This window comes from Zootoca vivipara, chromosome 15 (genome assembly GCF_965207765.1).
Source record: "Zootoca vivipara chromosome 15, rZooViv2.hap1.1, whole genome shotgun sequence".
Taxonomy (NCBI): domain Eukaryota; kingdom Metazoa; phylum Chordata; class Lepidosauria; order Squamata; family Lacertidae; genus Zootoca; species Zootoca vivipara.
In genome coordinates, this window is record NC_142598.1 from 35,506,367 (window position 1) to 35,526,042 (window position 19,676).

The 19,676-nt window shown below is 45.8% G+C and overlaps 1 protein-coding gene across 1 annotated transcript in view; it reads right to left on the minus strand.

The window, feature by feature from the left end:
• LOC118075244 (atrial natriuretic peptide receptor 1-like) overlaps positions 1–19,676 on the minus strand; it is a 59,553-nt gene that overhangs the window by 23,821 nt on the left and 16,056 nt on the right. The window contains exons 5-12 of the mRNA XM_088658946.1: positions 18,969–19,073; positions 17,091–17,193; positions 15,427–15,572; positions 13,540–13,612; positions 10,198–10,345; positions 9,332–9,418; positions 7,128–7,271; positions 1,956–2,077 (exon numbers count right to left, since the gene is read on the minus strand). Coding sequence (XP_088515072.1) covers positions 1,956–2,077; positions 7,128–7,271; positions 9,332–9,418; positions 10,198–10,345; positions 13,540–13,612; positions 15,427–15,572; positions 17,091–17,193; positions 18,969–19,073 — 928 coding nt within the window. The remainder of the gene's footprint in view (positions 1–1,955; positions 2,078–7,127; positions 7,272–9,331; positions 9,419–10,197; positions 10,346–13,539; positions 13,613–15,426; positions 15,573–17,090; positions 17,194–18,968; positions 19,074–19,676) is intronic.

Here is a 19,676-nt window from a genome sequence, read left to right on the forward strand (position 1 = left end):
AGCTAACATGCTGTCATTCCGAACTAGCTTGGTTTGCCTTCCGGGCTGGTGTCACATAGTTAAATCTGATTGGCTGTCACTGTGACTAAGAGAAAGGAGGGCTATTCTCCAAACATAAGCAAAGGCCCAAATAGATTCTCAAATGCTGCTATATGAATTCCAGGTATGGGGAGGCAGGACAAGTGTCATCTCCCTGCCTGAATCTCTGGGAATAGAGCCAGGGAAGTCTCCCTGGAAAAGCCCTAGCTCATTCCCTTGGAATGCGGCTTCGGTCCAGTATACCTGAAGGAGCGTCTCCACCCCCATCGTTCTGCCCAGACACTGAGGTCAAGCTCCGAGGGTCTTCTGGCGGTTCCCTCACTACGAGAAGCCAAGTTACAGGGAACCAGGCAGAGGGCCTTCTCGGTAGTGGCATCCACCCTGTGGAATGCCCTCCCACCAGAGGTCAAAGAGAACAACAATTACCAGACCTTTAGAAGACATCTCAAGGCAGCCCTGTTTAGGGAAGCTTTTAATGTTTGATTTCTGTATTTTAATGCTTTGTTGGAAGCCGCCCAGAGTGGCTGGGGGAACCCGGCCAGATGGGCGGGGTATAAATAATATATTATTATTATTATTATTATTATTATTATTATTATTATTATTATTATTTACAACATATAAGTGTCTAATCTATGACGAGGTAAAAGTTAAGGGACCCCCTGGACAGAGTCAAAGGCGACTCTGGGGTTGCGGCGCTCATCTCGCTTTCAGGCCGAGGGAGCCAGCGTTTGTCCACAGACAGCTTTCCGGGTCGTGTGGCCAGAATGTCTAAACCACTTCTGGCGCGTGGAGCACCGCGACGAAAATGAAAGCGCATGGAAACACCATTTACCTTCCCACCGCAGCAGTACCTACTTATCTACTTGCACTGGTGTGCTTTTGAACTGCAAGGTTGGGAGGAGTTGGGACAGAGCAACGGGAGCTCACCCCATCGTGGGGACTCAAACCACCAACCTTCTGACCGGCAAGCCCAAGAGGCTCAGTGGTTTAGACCACAGCACCACCCACATCCCTACAAATGCATAACATCTAAGATCTAATCTGTGACAGATCCTACTGAGCAGATCTTAACAGCTGGGAGCATCCCTCGGGGAGCAGAGCAAGTCCTGACGTGATATTTTAAATAATTAGTTTCTTAACTGCCACTCATTAATTACCCCAAGGGTACATGTGACTAAAGGGGTAAATAAAATGATGTACATGACATGCTGCAATCAGCCCAAGGGCTACTGTAATATAGTGGCTAAACTACAATCCTAAACACACTCACTAGGGAGGAAGTAGATGTGTTTGGAATCTGTGCCTCAGGCTGAATGAGAAGCAGCAGCAAGCCTGACAGTCCCTGGTTCCAAACCTGTCTGTATCACAAGCTCAGTAGGCAGACGTTAAAACAGGGTACTGTCTCCCTGCATCAGCCCCCCACATCTGCAACACACAGATAATAGTTCTGATCTACCCTATAGCAGTCTTGCAAGGATTATTCATATATGTGAAGCACTTTGAATGTTATTATCTACGCACAGAGTATCTGCCCGTCTGTTCCTTCAACTCCCTTTGAGTTTGATCTGCCAAACATTTGGGGTTTTGTTTTTTACTTGTTCACAATACGGCTGTGAGAAATAGCAGAGTGAACCTCCTATATTAACATGATAAACATTACATGTGTTAAGAAACAACAACCCCACTGTATAATCACCCTGAAGATGTGTTGCTAATTGCTGTTTGTTGCTAATGGGTCGAAGTTCAGCCGTTTGACATTTGCAATGTAACGTCGCATAGATTCGTCGTTTTCAGGAGATGTGGGGATGGCGACCGCGAGGACACCAGCAGCAGCAGCACTATTCCATAAGAAGGCAATATCCACTCGTACTTTTTTCCCATAGCACGGAGAGAACAGCTTCTGTTCCACTTACCTGAAATCTTACAAACCCAGCGGTCATCAATGACGCAGTTGGTGGACTTTAATCGCCCATGATAGATCCTATGCTGGTGAAGGTACACCATTCCCTGAGCAATGTCTGTGGCGAAAGAAAGCCTAAGGTGGGGGGGGGGATAATAATCGGTGTTAATATGGCCTACTGAACCACAGGGCTAGACTTACACTTCAAGAGCTCCGTGGAACAAATGGGCAAAGATTGCAGTGATGTTTGACTTGCGTTCAACAGGGCCTGCCATCATGGCTTCCACAAAGAAGAAGAAGAAGAGAAGAAGAGTTTGGATTTGATATTCCGCTTTATCACCACCCAAAGGAGTCTCAAAGCGGCTAACATTCTCCTTTCCCTTCCTCCCCCACAACAAACACTCTGTGAAGTGAGTGGAGCTGAGAGACTTCACAGAAGTGTGACTAGCCCAAGGTCACCCAGCAGCTGCATGTGGAGGAGCGGAGACGCAAACCCAATTCACCAGATTACGAGTCTACCGCTCTTAACGACTACACCACACTGGCTCTCTCAATAAAAGAGTCTCAATAATTATCCCTCCTCAAATCCATAGATGGTTTGCTCTTCTTCACTTCCTGCTTGCACTAGGTTGGCTCCTTCTTACATTTAATAATAATAATAATAATAATAATAATAATAATAATAATTTATTGGCCAAGTACCAACATACTTGGAATTTTGCTTCAGCTACATTGCAATGTATACGTACTTTATACAAACATTGTTCCACTCACAATACAATAGCACAGCAAAAGAACCCCACCCATAACTGGCCTTCCCTTCTGCTACACAACTGCGATTTTAACAATTTGATGGCACAAGGGGAAAAAACTGTTCCTGTGCCTAGCCGTTTTTGTGTATAGAGTCCTGTAGCGACGTCCAGATGGAAGTGAATCAAACAGGGATCGTTTCTATGGTGTCAAACTGTAAAAGTGTACTTGAAAACGATCCCTTACGCATGCCTCCTGATAACTTAGGCTTGCATTGTTCCATGCGCAATGCTACCTGGAGGAGCAATCTAGAGTATTTGTGGGGGGCCGATCTAGGGTGTGGGTGGCTCTCCAACTCTCATCAGCCACCACAAGCATTTCTTTGCAGTTCTTTGCCCATCACAAGCGGTAGACAAAGAAGTAGTGAGAGAATACCAAGGGCGGTGGCATCATTGGACTAGACGGCCCTCAGGGTCCCTTCCAACTCTACAATTCTATGATTTCTGTGATTTCTTATGATCATACCATGCATCTTCTTTCACTAGACATTACTGTTGAGATGCAGAGAAGAAAAGACACTGGCTGATGGTACCTCTTGGAACTCAAAGCTGGAGCCTTGAGTCCCTAAACCAGGGGTTGTCAACCTGGTCCCTACCATAGCTGCCAAGTACCCCGTTTTGCCCGGGAAACCCCCGTATTTTCTTACCATTTCCCGCTGGTCTCCTGAATGGATTTATCTCCTGTAAATCCCCCAGAAAGCAGCTCCTGCCGGTGGCCATGTTTCTGGTGCCGCTCTGCCCATTTTCAAAATGGCCGCGGCACCAGAAGTCGCTTCTACGCATGTCCGGAAGTGCGTAGAAGTGACTTCTGGTGCCGCTCTGCCCATTTCCAAAATGGTCGCAGCGCCAGAAGCCGCTTCTACGCATGTCCAAAGTGCGTAGAAGCAACTTCTGGCGCCGCTCTACCCATTTCCAAAATGGCCGCAGTGCCAGAAGTTGCTTCTACGCATGTCCGGAAGTCGCATAGAAGCGACTTCCGGTGCTGCGCCGCTGCTGGTCCCGGAATTTTCAATCCGGAACTTGGCTGCTATGGTCCCTACCACCCACTAGTGGGCGTTTCAGGATTCTAGGTGGGTTCAATGGCATAAGCTGAATCCTCCTTCCATTGAGCACTGGTGGGCGGTAAGGACATTTTACCATCAAGAAAGATGCATTAGTGGGCAGTAGGTATAAAAAGGTTGACTACCCCTGCCCTAAACAATGCACAGCAGTTATTATTATTATTATTATTGTTATTATTATTATTATTATTTTTAAAAGTTGCACTATGGCCCTACCCACACGCAAAAAATCTAATCAGCAATTTGATTCCAAAGTAAGATGCTCTCTGTCAGTCACTTTTAAAAGATCACTTCAGGCTCAGCAAAGCACTGGCATCTTATCTACCTAATGATGCCTCGCTGTAATTAAAATACCATATTCTATCAAAAACACCATCTGGTGAAAAGATTACACATACCTTCTTATCAGTCTGAAAGTCAGCGAGGGCTTTGTTGTTATTTCATCTATATATAATCTTATCTCATATCAATATAACAGTTACATTTTTCCCCCCTGTTGAGAATTTGTCCATGAAGGGAATGATGCAAATCACACCAGCAAGACAACCTCTGCCCCACCAAATACTGGCTTCTGTGATTAACACTTTAATACAAGGGATTCTAAAAAATATAATACACTCTCATTCTGTAAATGCTGTATAGCTTCTGTAATACATTATAGCTTCTCTTTTGCTGTATAGCTTCTGTAAATACATTATAGCTTCTCTTTTGCCTCATGTGATATAAAGAACTAATTTGAATTGGAGACAGAGAGAGAGAGGAAGGAAGGAAGGAAGGAAGGAAGGAAGGAAGGAAGGAAGGAAGGAAGGAAGGAAGGAAGGAAGGAAGGAAAGAAAGAAAGAAAGAAAGAAATTTTGCTGTGAGTGCTGCAAGACCTGCTCCTGCTCCCTGTTTTGCTCATCTATTTCTATCTGCCCTGGGAGGCAGGGACTCTGATGGATTCTTATTTTGAAGAAAAAAAATTCTACAAAAGCTGGTGCTTCTGTTGGGAACAGAAACCATCTTACTGTTAGCCTAGAAAGACCAGCCACTCAGGATCCTGAGAGAATATTGGGGTGAGGTATGACATGGTTTGCATTTTTTAGTACCGAAACTATTGGTTTAAAGTGTAGCGATCTTTCCTATTCTATTAATTCAAGAAGGTTCTGGAACTTTCTGTGTGTGACACAGGCTGGTGCAAGCTGGAAGTTTCTCGCTAACAAGTAAATTTCCATTTTGCCTGGAAACAAGCAGAAGGTTCCTGATGTTTGGGTTATTCTTTCAGAGAAGCTGAGTTAAGCTGGTTCCAACAGGTCCTGTTATCTTTCTCGCAAGGTGACTATAAGAACAGGCCAGAAGGAGCCTGGGTTTCATTTCCTGTCTCTCTTTTCTTCTTGGTTCTCTCTACTTAGTTCTGGTTTAGAAATCTGTATAAAGTATGTTTAAGTGCTATGTTTTAGTTTTAATGTAAGTGTTAAGCCAGGCTTCCTCAAACTCGGCCCTTCAGATGTTTTGGGACTACAATTCCCATCATCCCTGACCACTGGTCCTGCTAGCTAGGGATCATGGGAGTTGTAGGCCAAAAACATCTGGAGGGCCGAGTTTGAGGAAGCCTGTGTTAAGGTTTTGCTGCAACTGGATTTCTTATGGACTGTGCCAATCCTGAAGACTTGGATCCATGACTGTTGTGCTTATTTGCCTTCTGTAGTAAAAAGCTCTGCTGAATGAAGCTTATTGCCTCTGCTCTATTTTACTCAGCCCCCCCCCCCTCTGGGCTCCCAGAGTGGGCGGCGATGGGGTTGTCTCCCCTCCTTGAGGGCCTCTTTGGTCCTTCTCCACTGGAGGTCTCCGGGTCTCCTCCCCATCTTCGCATCCCCGTCTGGCCTCTGGTTTCGCTGCTCCAGTGAGACCTTCATGCTCCGTCCCTTGAATGTGGGGTGGGGGCTGCTGCCTCGGGCTGGGCATGGGGGTCCGCTGAGGCTGGGGCTGTATTTGTCGTATGTGTGGAGGAAAACTTTAAACATGTAGTAGCAGAGTTCCCAAAAATAGACCAGAGGCAATATTTCATCCAGCAGAGCTTTACTTGGGCTGAAGGCAAATGTAGCTTAGTGCGTCATCAAATCCAATACAACCAGGATTGGCTCAGTCCATACAGAGTTGCAGCACTTACAAAACTTATAACAAGACTACAGAACACCACACCAGAAGGAAGAGAGATAGAAAGAGAAAAGTAAAACCCAGACTCCTGGCCTATATTTATAGTCAGCATGACCTTAATTGGAAGAGATAAGAGAACCAGTTCAAACCAGCTTCGCAGAAGGTATAACCCAAACAATAATTAAGCTTCTTTCATACAGAGAAGCTTCCAGTAGCTTCCAGAACCCTCTTGAATTAATCGGAACATAGCTGCCAAGTCTCCCGTTTTTCGCGGGAAACCCCCGTATTTTAAACTGTTTCCCGCTGGCAGCCCAGATTGGATTTCCCCTGAATTTCCTACCTGCCAGGGAGCCTCCATTTTGGGTCCTGGCACCGCCCAATTTCCAGTGCCCAGACATGGGTAGCACGGCACCGGAAGTCGCTTCTACACATGTCCAGACATGCGTAGAAGCGACTTCCGGTGCCACGCTACCCATGTATGGGCACTGGAAATCAGGCGGCGCCAGGACAGGAGGTTGCTTCGATGCATGTCCAGACATGCGTAGAAGCGACTTCCGGTGCCACGCTACCCATGTATGGGCACTGGAAATCAGGCGGCACCAGGACAGGAAGTTGCTTCGATGCATGTCCAGACATGCGTAGAAGCGACTTCCGGTGCCACACTACCCATGTATGGGCACTGGAAATCAGGCGGCGCCAGGACAGGAAGTTGCTTCGATGCATGTCCAGACATGCGTAGAAGCGACTTCCGGTGCCACACTACCCATGTATGGGCACTGGAAATCAGGCGGCGCCAGGACAGGAAGTTGCTTCGATGCATGTCCAGACATGCGTAGAAGCGACTTCCGGTGCCGTGCCGCTGCTGATCCCACATTTTTCAGCGGGAGACTTGGCAGCTATGAATCGGAATAGGAAAGATATCTACACAAACCCTTATAAGGCAGCTTCCACAATAAACAATCATATATATGAATAAATTTGGACTAAAATATGGGTGAACTTCCATGAGAATTAAAACAAACAAACTGATGTGCAGAACTAAATTTAAGATGGGGCGGGGGGTGGGGAGAAAGAGAGAGAGAGAATGAGAAACTGAAACTGGCAGATTTCACTCATCCCTAGCTGTACCTGTGAGGAAAATGCCAGCCTTAACTTCTACCTTTGTCACCCTTCTCTCACCTGAAACCCCAGTTTAAAGGGATGTCTTCATTGGTCAGCACATCAGTCAAGCTTCCTTTAGGGCAGTATTCCGTGATTATGGCGATATTTGGCGCTTCAATACAGCCTCCAATGAATTTGCAGAGGTTTGGGTGGTCCAGTTCTCTGTGACAAGCAGACAGGAATTGGGTTGTGCCATATACTTTCTAAGAACACAAAATTGCATTTTGGACACTTTCCCTTGCAAGAGAAGCCTCTCCCCGAGAAGGGACATCGGGCTTGAGCCCTAGAACAACTCCATAGCCACTGTGAAGTAGTTGCTTTGGGAGTGGAAACCATATGTAAGCCTGTAACCCACAGTAATGATGCACAGTGAGAGATGGACCATAAAGAAGGCTGATCGCTGAAAAATTGATGCTTTTGAATTATGGTGATGGAGGAGACTCTTGAGAGTCCCATGGACTGTCAGAAGATCAAACCTATCCATTCTGAAGGAAATCAGCCCTGAGTGCTCACACTGGAAGGACAGATCGTGAAGCTGAGGCTCCAAGACTTTGGCCACCGCATGAGGAGAGAAGACTCCCTGGAAAAGACCACTGATGTTGGGAAAGATGGAGGGCACAAGGAGAAGGGGGCGACAGAGGACGAGATGGTTGGACAGTGTTCTCGAAGCTACGAACATGAGTTTGACCAAACTGCGGGAGGCAATGGAAGACAGGAGTGCCTGGTGTGCTCTGGTCCATGGGGTCACAAAGAGTTGGACACGACTAAATGACTAAACAACAACAACAACAACAACAACAACAACAACAACCCAGTTATTGGGAGTAAGTTCCACTGGACTCAGCAGGACTTACTTTTGAGTAGATAGGCATAGGATTGGTCTGTATAGTGTGTGTGTGTGTGTGTGTGTGTGTGTCCTGCTATAGATGGACACAGGCAGTGCTTTTTTTCTGGGGGTACGCAGGGGTACGCATACCCCTAAACATTTTGTGAATCTACGTTTGGCCCCATTGAGGGGCAGTATTTCAATATGAGTAGGAAAATGAGAGTAGCCCTAAACATTTTTTTTTAAAAAAAAGCACTGGACACAGGTGCAGCCAATGCACCAGAAGTTTCTGGACTGCAGCTTCCATCAACACCAGCCAACGTAGCTAATGGTAATGGATGATAGGAGCTGCAGTCTAACATCATCAAGAGACAACCATGTTGGCCACTCATGGATTAAGGTACAGCATCATTAGAGGGCCCACAGAACTTCTGATCAGTTGTGACTGAGCTGCAGAGAGAGGAACAGGATATGTGAGGAGTGATGGAGATAGAGATGGAGACGAAAAGAGTTGAGCCAAAACGGGAAACTGATTGTGGGAAGTTCCACTGGTAGTGAAGTCTTTACTTTTTCTCATTTATTAGGAGGGACTCTTATTTGACCACATGGCTCAAGATCACGCCATGGACTCTTGGCTTCTGTCACATGGGTTCATTTTCTGAGAATTCCAGTATTTATTTTTGTCTCTCCCCTCCCATAAAAGGCCCACATTTCTATACCTGAAGGAGCATCTCCACCCCCATCATTCAGCCTGGACACTGAGGTCCAGCTCCGAGGGCCTTCTGGTGGTATCCTCCCTGTGAGAAGGAGGTTACAGGGAACCAGGCAGAGGGCCTTCTCGGTGGTGGCGCCCACCCTTTGCAACCGCCCTCCCATCAGATGTCAAGGAAATAAACAACTATCTGACTTTTAGAAGACATCTGAAAGCAGCCCTGTTTAGGGAAGTTTTTAGTGTTTGAAGTTTTATTCTGTTTTTAATATTCTGTTGGGAGCCGCCCAGAGTGGCTGGGGAAACCCAGCCAGAGGGGCAGGGTAGAAATAATAAATTCCCCAAACCCAGCTTAAGCCGGTGCTGCGAGGGCTGCGGGAAGAGCATCAAATGGCCTCAACAGGGCAGCATCTTGCCAAAGCCCACCATTCAGAGCCTGTTGCTGGCTTTGAAACAAGAAGGGATGTGGGAAGGACTTCTTAGCATGCCTTCAGCGCATACAAGATATCATAGGACAGGATGTCTAGTTGACCCTGAAACACACAATTAAACATGCCAGGAAAGGCAGTATATGTCTCAGTTCACTTTTTGAAGCAAGTGGATAGCGGATTCAAATTCAAGGAAGATACACTTGTGGGTGTAAATCTACAAAGGCACCCATAACGCTTAAAAAAAGGAAAAACTTACCTTACTTGTTTGACTTCTTTACGGATGGTCCTAGTGAGAGTAAATGTCTTGTTCATTATTTTCTTGATGGCCACTGTTCTACCATCACTGGAAGAAGGCAAAGGCATTTGTTTAGCATCCAGAAGTAAATAAAAAAACCACAACCCCTCCGTATATTTATCTATTACAGTTATATTATCTGTGGTGCAAAAAACCCCACAATACATTGTTCTTCTCCTTTTCTCTTTTATCCTCACAAGAGCCCTGCGATGTAGGCTGAGAGGTGACAACTAGCCATAGTTCACCTAGGGTGGATCGACACACAGGAAAAACACACACACTATAAGTAAGTTAGAAATTAAATTGCTATAAGAAAAGAAAAACGCTATGGAAAATCGCATAGATTTTTTTTAAAAAACTCTCCAATGGCATCTGGTGTTGCATGTTTATAATGCATTCAAAACACTGTTTTTTGACTAATGTATCTGAGTCACTAGTGAGCTTAATGGCGGCTGGCCAAACTATGTGGGACAACATGTGCCTTTGTATTTAATATGCAAATAGCAGCAGCTGTGGGGCAACAAAAATTATCAGGGTCACTGCAGCGGGGAGAATTCGATGCTTTCCTCCCTTGAGGAAAATCCAATTGCTGGAAGCATTGTTTGCATTGGGAGGAGACCTCGCATTGGCACCAAGGAGAAATTATGAACTTCTCATGACAGCAATTGGTTGGCCACTGTGGGAAACAGGAAGTTGAACTGGGCAGGCCTTTGGTCTGATGCAGCACTCATCATGGAGCTTGACAGAGCATAGGCTTGACTCAACATAAGACAGCTTCCCATGTTCCAGTAATAGAATAGAGCGAAAGGACTGCAAAATACACCTACTAGATCCCTGTCTGCGTAAAATAGCTCATCTTGGAAGCGTTGGCAGCTGCCGTGCAGGAGCTCAGTGTCGTGAGGCAGCTGGTATTGGAGGGGCTGGGTCGAGGTGGCACACTCAGGGCGCTCCCCATTCCAGTCCTTGCCGTGTATTCTGATAAAACAGGAAATTAGATGTAGCCTGGTTGAATGCACATTGGCGAGAATACTTGAACATTATTATGATCCCAGGATTAAATCTGCAAATTGTTTGCTCTGCTGGTACCTTCGTAGTACCATTTGAGGAGAGGAGAGGTCAACAAAAGAGGTTCAAATACTCTCTCAAGGCAAATCTAAAAAAATGTAGTATAAACACCAACAACAGGGAAATACTGGCCTGCAAGTGCTCCAGTTGGAGAGCAGCCTTTACCAAAGGTGTTGTGGGCTTTGAAGATGCTTGAACTCAGGACGAAAGGCAGAAACATGCTAAGAGGAAGGCACACTTGGCAAACCCTCACCGTGATTCACTCCCGCCCAGAAACCTATGTCCCCACTGTGGAAGGATGTGTGGATCCAGAATTGGCCTCCACAGTCACTTATGGACTCACTTTTGAGACCGTGATTATGGAAGACAATCTTACTCGGCTACAAGTGATTGCCAAAGAAGAAGAGGACCATTTGAGTGTTTGTTCACTGCTAGCAGTGTGCCGAAGAGTGATGGTGAGCTGACCCATCGTATAGAAGGGTTTGCATAGCTTTCTGAAACTTTTAAAAGGTTGGTTTACATACATGGTTAACATTCTGAATCATTTGGCTGTCATGCTTTTAATATAGTGAAGATAAAGTATCAGAATTTATTTTATTGCAGCCATCTGGGTTATTCGACACACACACTTTTCAGACTCAAGATAATGATGAAACACTTGGCTTTGCATATATATATTTTTTATAAAAGCCAAGATTAGCTTCCTAATTTCTTTTCTGTTTCATCTTTTTGTCTTTCTGCACAGCTCTGTCCGTCGCTACTTCTTCCCTGTCAGATTTGCATATTTATGTCTACGTTTCCAGATATTTTAATTAACAGTGTTATCATCTCTTTTGCCTGTTTATCCTTTTTGAATGCTAAATTTATGCCTCCCAATTTGGGGTGTTTTCTTCTGGTAGATCCATGCTGACAGTAGGACTAATAGTTTTGTCTGGTCTTGTTAGCTTTCAGCAGAACAACTTCGCTAGCTGGGCCTCTGATGTGCAGAGGGCAGCAAAGTCTCATCAAAACCAAAGAACAAATCCACAAATAATTGAAAAAAGAGGAATCAAATCACGAACTGAAAGTGCTGTTAATATATTACATTAAAACCATAAACTCTTGTATGAAGTACTCATACTCAAAATGATATATTATGTTTAAAGTTGACATTCCCCTCCTCCATCAGCTTAAGAAAGGCAGGCTACATAGTTGGCTTCAGAGGGCTTCCCAGATGGCATCAAATGCCACTTATGGCTTAATGAACTAGCAGCTGCTGAAATTCCTTCTCCTGCAAAGACTTAGGAGCAGGTGATAACTGAAAGCCATCCAAACAGGGGCAGACCTTAGTAATATTTGATGCTCCCCGCAGCCCAAAGCTGTTAAGTATAGTAATTTAATTTCCTGAAATTTTAAATGCTTGCATGTTTTACTCATAGCTGCCAAGTACCCCGTATCTCCCGGGAAACCCCCGTTTTTTCGTACCATTTCCCGGCGGTCCCCCGTATCGGTTCCTCTCCCATTATTCTCCCTTATTCCACTCCTGCCGACGGCCATTTTTAAATTTTTTTGCTGCTTTGCTGTGTTGCTTTGCCCATCTATGGGCACCGAAAATGGTTGGCGCTGGCAACGGAAGTCGCGTCTACGCATGTCCGGAAGTGCGTAGACGCAACTTCCAGTGTTGCTTTGCCCATCTATGGGCATCCAAAATGGCCGGGGCCGGCAACAGAAGTCGCGTCTACGCACTTCCGGACATGCGTAGACGCGACTTCCGTTGCCGCCGCCGGCCATTTTCGGTGCCCATAGATGGGCAAAGCAACACCGGAAGTTGCGTCTACGCACTTCCGGACATGCATAGATGCGACTTCTGTTGCCGGCCCCGGCCATTTTTGTTGAAATGGGCAAAGCGACACCGGAAGTTGCGTCTACGCAACTTCCGGTGTCACGCGGCTGCCGATCCCGGATTTTGCAGTCCAGGACTTGGCAGGTATGGTTTTACTATGTATTTAAATTTGATTGGTTGGTAACTGAATTCTAGAGAGTTCTTGACATATCTAGCTTTGCATGTCATGAGTCTATGTCCTATACTGCTTTCACCTTTTAAGTTGCCTTACTGAAATAAATGAACTTTTTGACGATATTCTAATTTTTCAAGTTTCACCTGTAGATTCGCCACAACACTCCCATAACCGTGTACTTTTCCTGCTCATCCCTTTCCCCCCTATTTGGAATGTAAGAACAGCAGAAGAGTCCAACAGCGAAAGCCTGCCAGCTCGACATCAGCGGGACAGCACTCCCCCCCCCTACAACTCCCAGCCATTGGTATTTAGAGGCATAAGGCCTCTGAATTTCCTGCTTCGTGATTGCGAATGAGCACTGCAAAAGGCAAAGTCTCTGCCAAAACTGTTGATATTGACAGTTGAGGTGGGGTGTTCGGACTTGGGAGAAACAAATTGATAATTGTGAGGGAAAATCCCTTGAGATACGGCACAGTGACCAGCTGGGGACCCCTGGATGAATTTGGCCCATGGACCAACACTTGGCATTGCTTTCATAATGTCAATAGGGGGGGGGTCACCTATCCCCATCTTTAAGTGCCAGACTAAAGCTTCCCTTTTTACCTGGGCTTTTGGTCCTTAATTTGAATACTATTAAAGTGTTTGTGGGGTCTTTTGGTGGGGCAGAATCTGCTATAACTGACTTCTTTTGTATAGATGTGTTTTGTTTTGTTTTCATTTCAGGTTTTTATTTATTCATAGTACCATATTTTTCCATGTATAAGATGCCTCCATGTATAAAATGCCCCCTATTTTGGGGGGAGGTGGGGGGACTAAATTTAAAGAAAATGAGGGGAGATGGCCCAAAGTTGTTGAGCTTCCAAGAGCGCGCACCTACCATAGCGGCATGTGGGGGAGTTGCGTACCTGCCAACCATCTGGCTGGCAGTGCGCAGCCACTCCCCCTACTATTCGTGTATAGGACGGCCTTGACATGATTTTTGAGTCAAAAAACCTCGTCTAATACATGAAAAAGACGGTATTTATTGTAATTAGCTTAAGTATTTCTGCTGTGCGTGTTTAAGTTGATTTCCAAGAGATTATAATGATGATACTAATACTTACAGACCTTTTTTGATGCAGTTGAAGTCTATGATCCAGCTTTCATCCCAAAACATTTTCTGCTTTTGGTACTGGAACCACTAAAGAAAGCATGACAGGGCAAATTAATCCCTAGGCTCTTCATCATAAGATCTCAGGGCGGTTCACAGAATAAAATACAGGATAAAAGCATGAAAACAGCAAAACAATACCCCCCCCCTTCCCACAGACACATTTAAAGGCTGTACAATATTGATCAGCCCAAGACCTGGTTGAAGAGGAATGTTTTCACTGGGCGACTAAAGATGTGTAATGAAGGAGCAAGGCGAACCCTGGGGAGAGCATTCCAGAGACAGGGGGCCACCACAGAAAAGGCCCGTTCTCATGTCGACACCGTCTGGACCTCACATGAAGGAAGCACACAAAGAAGGGCCAAAGGCAGAGTCTGTGACAGTTCACAAGGGGAGAGGGGGTCCTAAATGGCCTGAAGGATACCTGAAGTATACCTGAAGGAGTGTCTCCACCCCCATCGTTCAGCCCAGACACTGATTTCCAGCTCTGAGGGACTTCTGGCAGTTCCCTCACTGTGAGAAGGGAGGTTACAGGGAACCAGGCAGAGGGCCTTCTCGGTGGTGGCGTCTGCCCTGTGGATTGCCCTCCCATCAGATGTCAAGGAAATAAACAACTATCTGACATCTGAAGGCAGCCCTGTTTAGGGAAGTTTTTAATGTGTGATGTTTTATCGTGTTTTTCATATTCTGTTGGTATCTGAAGAAGTGTGCATGCACACGAAAGCTCATACCAAAATATAAACTTAGTTGGTCTTTAAGGTGCTACTGAAGGAATTTTTTTATTTTGTTGGGAGCCGCTCAGAGTGGCTGAGGAAACCCAGCCGGATAGGCGGAGTATAAATAAATTAATGTTGTTGTACATACTATTTAATATGTCAGAAATCTATAAGCAGAGATTTAGACTGGTTTTTTTCTTGAATTCCTGACATTGGTAAAATTCACATGATAAGTTATTGCACCATCGGTGCTTCACATCATCATCACCACCACCATTTTGAGTGGGGGGGGAAGGAAACATTTACTTTTTCTCCTCCCCCATATTCATAGCTGCCATGTCTCCCGTATTCCCCGGGAAACCCCTGTTTTCCCAGCTGTTCCCAGCCGAAAAAACGGATTTTTTTTTGTTTTTCCCGGTTTATTCTGGTGTGGCGGCCATTTTGGAACTGGGCGGAGCATGCTCAGAAGCGACTTTTGATGCTGCTTTGCCCAGTTCCAAAATGGCTGCAGCACGACTTCTGGTGCGGCGGCCATTTTGGAACAGGGCAGAGCAGCATCAAAAGTAGCTTCTGAGCATGCTCCGCCCAGTTCCAAAATGGCGGCAGCACTACTTCCGGTCTGCTACTTCCGGTCCAGTCCCTTATTTCTCAGGCCGGAACTTGGCAGCTATGCCCATAGTGTTTATCTGAAAGACTGAGCAGACTGAGAGTCAGTTCTCTCCAGTTCTCTCCTACCAGCTAGAGGGGGAAAAATATGCCTACAGACAGAATCTGAGGCAAACATTACCCGTTGCTGAGTTCCCTTCTGCAACTTCACAAAGCAGAGAGACAGTTTGCGTTGCAAACACAACAGAGAAGGAAGTGTCCTCAGCTGTCAGACAATCTCCTAGGAGGCACACTCAAGAGGTAACAACTGCCTATTTTGGGATGCGTCTCCCCCTGTGAGGCAGAGCCAGTGATGGCTGCTTCTCATCCAGGTACACCCAAGAGGGCAGCAAAGAAGTAGAACTTGTGTTTATGCTGTGTTGCATTATAAAATGAAGATTTAGTAAGAGGGACTAGACGAGGGAGGGGGGAAAGCATGGAGGAGAGCAGCTGAGCGGCGTCGAAGTTCTATTTAACACGTACCACGACTGTCAGAATAAAGCCGGTGCAGACCAGACATATTGGTAAGGCAATTGCGATCCTGATGTCTGTTGCCAAGGGACATTCGCCACAGTCAGCCGGGCACGTGGAGCAGCCCTCGTCATCCTCACAGATGTCATCCCCACAGACTGAGCACAAAGAGAAAGAGGTTTCGGAATTAATAATACAAGAGCACGGCACCAGGATATTCCTTTGTGGCTGAGCCTGATCAAAGGGAAGAGGGTCCCTCCTCAGCCCAGTATACCTGAAGGAGCGTCTCCACCCCCATCGTTCTGCCCGGACACTGAGGTCCAGCGCCGAGGGCCTTCTGGTGATTCCCTCACTGCGAGAAGTGAAGTTACAGGGAACCAGGCACAGGGCCTTCTCGGTAGTGGCACCCACCCTGTGGAACGCCCTCCCACCAGATGTCAAAGAGATAAACAACTATCAGCCAGTGTGATGTAGTGGTTAAGAGCGGTAGACTCCTAATCTGGGAAACTGGGTTCGTGTCTCCGCTCCTCCACATGCAGCTGCTGGGTGACCTTGGGCTAGTCACACTTCTCTGAAGTCTCTCAGCCCCACCCACCTCACAGGGTGTCTGTTGGGGGGGGAGGAAGGGAAAGGAGATTGTTAGCCACTTTGAGACTCCTTAGGGTAGTGATAAAGCGGGATATCAAATCCAAACTCCCCCTCCTCTTCTTCTTCTGACTTTTAGAAGACATTTGAAGGCAACCCTGTTTAGGGAAGTTTTACTCTGTTGGAAGCCGCCCAGAGTGGCTGGGGAAACCCAGCCAGGTGGGTGGGGTATAAATAATAAATTATTATTATTATACCCTCCTTAAAAACAGGACTTCAATCTAGACAGCATCTTAAAAAGCAGAGACATCACCTTGCCGACAAAGGTCCGTATAGTTAAAGCTATGGTTTTCCCAGTAGTGATGTATGGAAGTGAGAGCTGGACCATAAAGAAGGCTGATCAACGAAGAATTGATGCTTTTGAATTGTGGTGCTGGAGGAGACTCTTGAGAGTCCCATGGACTGCAAGAAGATCAAACCTATCCATTCTTAAGGAAATCAGCCCTGAGTGCTCCCTGGAAGGACAGATCGTGAAGCTGAGGCTCCAATACTTTGGCCACCTCATGAGAAGAGAAGAATCCTTGGAAAAGACCCTGATGTTGGGAAAGATTGAGGGCACAAGGAGAAGGGGATGACAGAGGACAAGATGGTTGGACAGTGTTCTTGAAGCTACGAACATGAGTTTGACCAAACTGCGGGAGGCAGTGCAAGACAGGAGTGCCTGGCGTGCTATGGTCCATGGGGTCACGAAGAGTCGGACACGACTAAACGACTAAACAACAATCAAAAGGTGTCTTTACTGACAGCTGTCCGAGGCTCTTCAATCAAGAGGGGAAGTTGACATCCCAACATCCAGCATGACTTGCGCTGCCTGAAACCAATGGTTCTGGCATTGGCGATCAAGCCCATAACACAGTGAATCTTTCGTACAATTGCCATTCTTTGCACAAGCAAGGGCAAGGAAGGTTTCCAGTGATGTGGGAAATGATACATTAAGTTCTAATGAAAGGTCCCTCCAGTCATCCTAGCACCAGAAATGCAAGCATTCTCTGAACGCTTTCACTCACCACCTCCACCGTTTTGTAGCATACCTACTGCTGGGAGGACCATGGTTTGGGCTTCCAAAGCAGCCTGCATTCTCCCAACCCTGATGTGTGCAATGAGAGAGGTCATGCCCACATGCACCAGGACTACCTGCAAGGCAAGCAAGATGGAGGAAGAGAAAGAAGAATGACAACCCAATGAGATCAGGGAGAACCATTCTAGTCCAGATAGTCATTGGCCACACAGATGCCTATGTATGCAGTCTCCCTTTCCCCTGTCAGTCCCCAGCATTTGTTATCCGCAGGGATAGCGTTTCACTCATAGAATCAAAGAATCGTAGATTTGAAAGGGACCCTGTGGGTCACTGAGCCCAACACCCTGCAACACAGGGATCTCAACTAAAGCATCCATGACAGATGGCTATCCAACCTCTGCTTAAAAAATCAACTCTCCTTTCTTCGGGGTTTTTAAGAGAGGTTGCATGGCCACATCCTCTCAAGAGAGATGGTGCATTGTCAAACAGCTCCTACTCTCAGAAAGTCTTTCCTGATGTTTAGTCAGAATCTCCTTTCTGGTAACTTGAAGCCGTTGGTTTGAGTCCTACCCTCCAGAGCTTTCTCCATTTGACAACCCTTTAGATATTTGAAGGTGGCTATCATACAGCCATGATGTTGGGAAAGATGGAGGGCACTAGGAGAAGGGGACGACAGAGGACGAGATGGTTGGACAGTGTTCTCGAAGCTACGAACATGAGTCTGACCAAACTGCGGGAGGCAGTGCAAGACAGGAGTGCCTGGCGTGCTATGGTCCATGGGGTCACTCAGAGTCGGACACGACTAAATGACTAAACAACAACAACAACAACAACAACAATCATACAGCATCTTCTCACAGTCTCTCTTTTCCAGGCTAAACATACCAAACTTCTTCAACTTACGTTGCTCATAAGGCTTGGTTTCCAGAACCTTGATCTGCACAAAACCAGCTAATCAATATCATTCCTAAATTGCAGTGCCCAGAACTGGACACAGTATTCCAGACACACTATGTAGATTCGATTTATCTATCATAGCTAATAGCCTACTCTCTTAGAATTTGTCTAATTTCCTTTTAAGCTAGAGGCTATCACCACATCTTGAGCCACATACTTTGCATGCTTTGTGAAGAAATATTGAATAACTAAATGAACCTGGATGTAGCTAAGTGAGAGGGGGAGCCCTTGTCACGAACATTTTCAGCAACATCGCAGTGCCCTGTTCCATTGTGCTTTTTAATAATTCCTGTGAAAGGGCTTTAAAGAGTTCGCTAATTCAGGAAGCCCTGCCCACATTAAGTCAAGCTGCCCTAATAGCTGCATGATGTACACCAAGGGTGGGGAAATTGTGACCCTACAGATGTTTTTGGACTCCATATCCCATGATACCAAACCACTGATCATGCTAACTAGAGATGATGGGATTTGGAGTCCAACAACACCTGGAAGTCTACAGGTTCCCCATTCCCCATTACACACACACACACACACACACACACACACACACACACACACACACACACCAAACCCAGAGGCAACTTAGGTGGGGGGGGGTTAACCCCATGTTGTGCCATAATCACAATACTAGGCCGATACTTGGCCATTTCCTTATATGTAATGAATATTCATTCAATGCAACAATTGCTTAAAGGTAGCCTGGAGCTCTTGAGACATAAATGTGGTCAGTTTTTCCCGAGCAGCTGTTAAGCTAGCCAAATTCCCACTGTGGCCTACTGAGGCCAGATGTTTTGCAACCAGCACAGGAGTTGCAGTCTAAGATATCTGGAAGGCACCAGGCTGGCAAAGGCGAATAATAGATAATTTAGGCTTTTGCCCAGCAGTCCGAAAGAGAGAGAAACAGAGTCCGTGAGGAGGATTGAACCTTATTTACCTTGGCTGTCCAGTTTCTCTGTGTCATTTTGCCCGCAGTAGACTTGGTGTGGGTGAATATTTGGCCATCGTCTGGGATCCATGGTCCACAAATGCCACCTTTACCCTTTTGCCAAGCAGATGAAATTAAACGATACAGCTTCAGTGTCATTTTAGAGGTTCATGTAACAGTAAATTTTAGTTGGAAATGACATTAAATGTCACATTATGTGCTTAAGAAAGGGGAATATATAACCAGCCTTAGTGCCCTTTTGGGTACAATTAGTATTCTTGCATGTCAGATGAAATGTTTTAAGCATCTGTCATTTTTATTTGTAATTTCCTGTGATTTCCAATTTTGCATCTCACTTAACCTCCAGGACCATGAGTTCCAGTGCTCTTGAAAGCTTGAATTATTGTAGTTTTAGTATTGCCAGTTGACGTACATCTCAAATTTACAGAATGTGTAAATGGCCGTCTTGGCAGTGGTAGCTCCTCTAGATTTCCTTCAGAAAAAGGCGTTTAAGGAGGGAATTTTGCCCATATACTTCCCTTTCAGAGGATTCTCTGCAGCTTATTTTCTTTGATGTTTAACATCTTCTGACAGCTCTTCCACAGATTTTTGTGTGGGGCGGGGACAAAGTCTATTTTGAGTAAGTATTTTCAAAGATTCTCATTTCCCAGCCAGCTGTAACCAACAAGGATTATGTTCACTATATTGTGCTAAAAT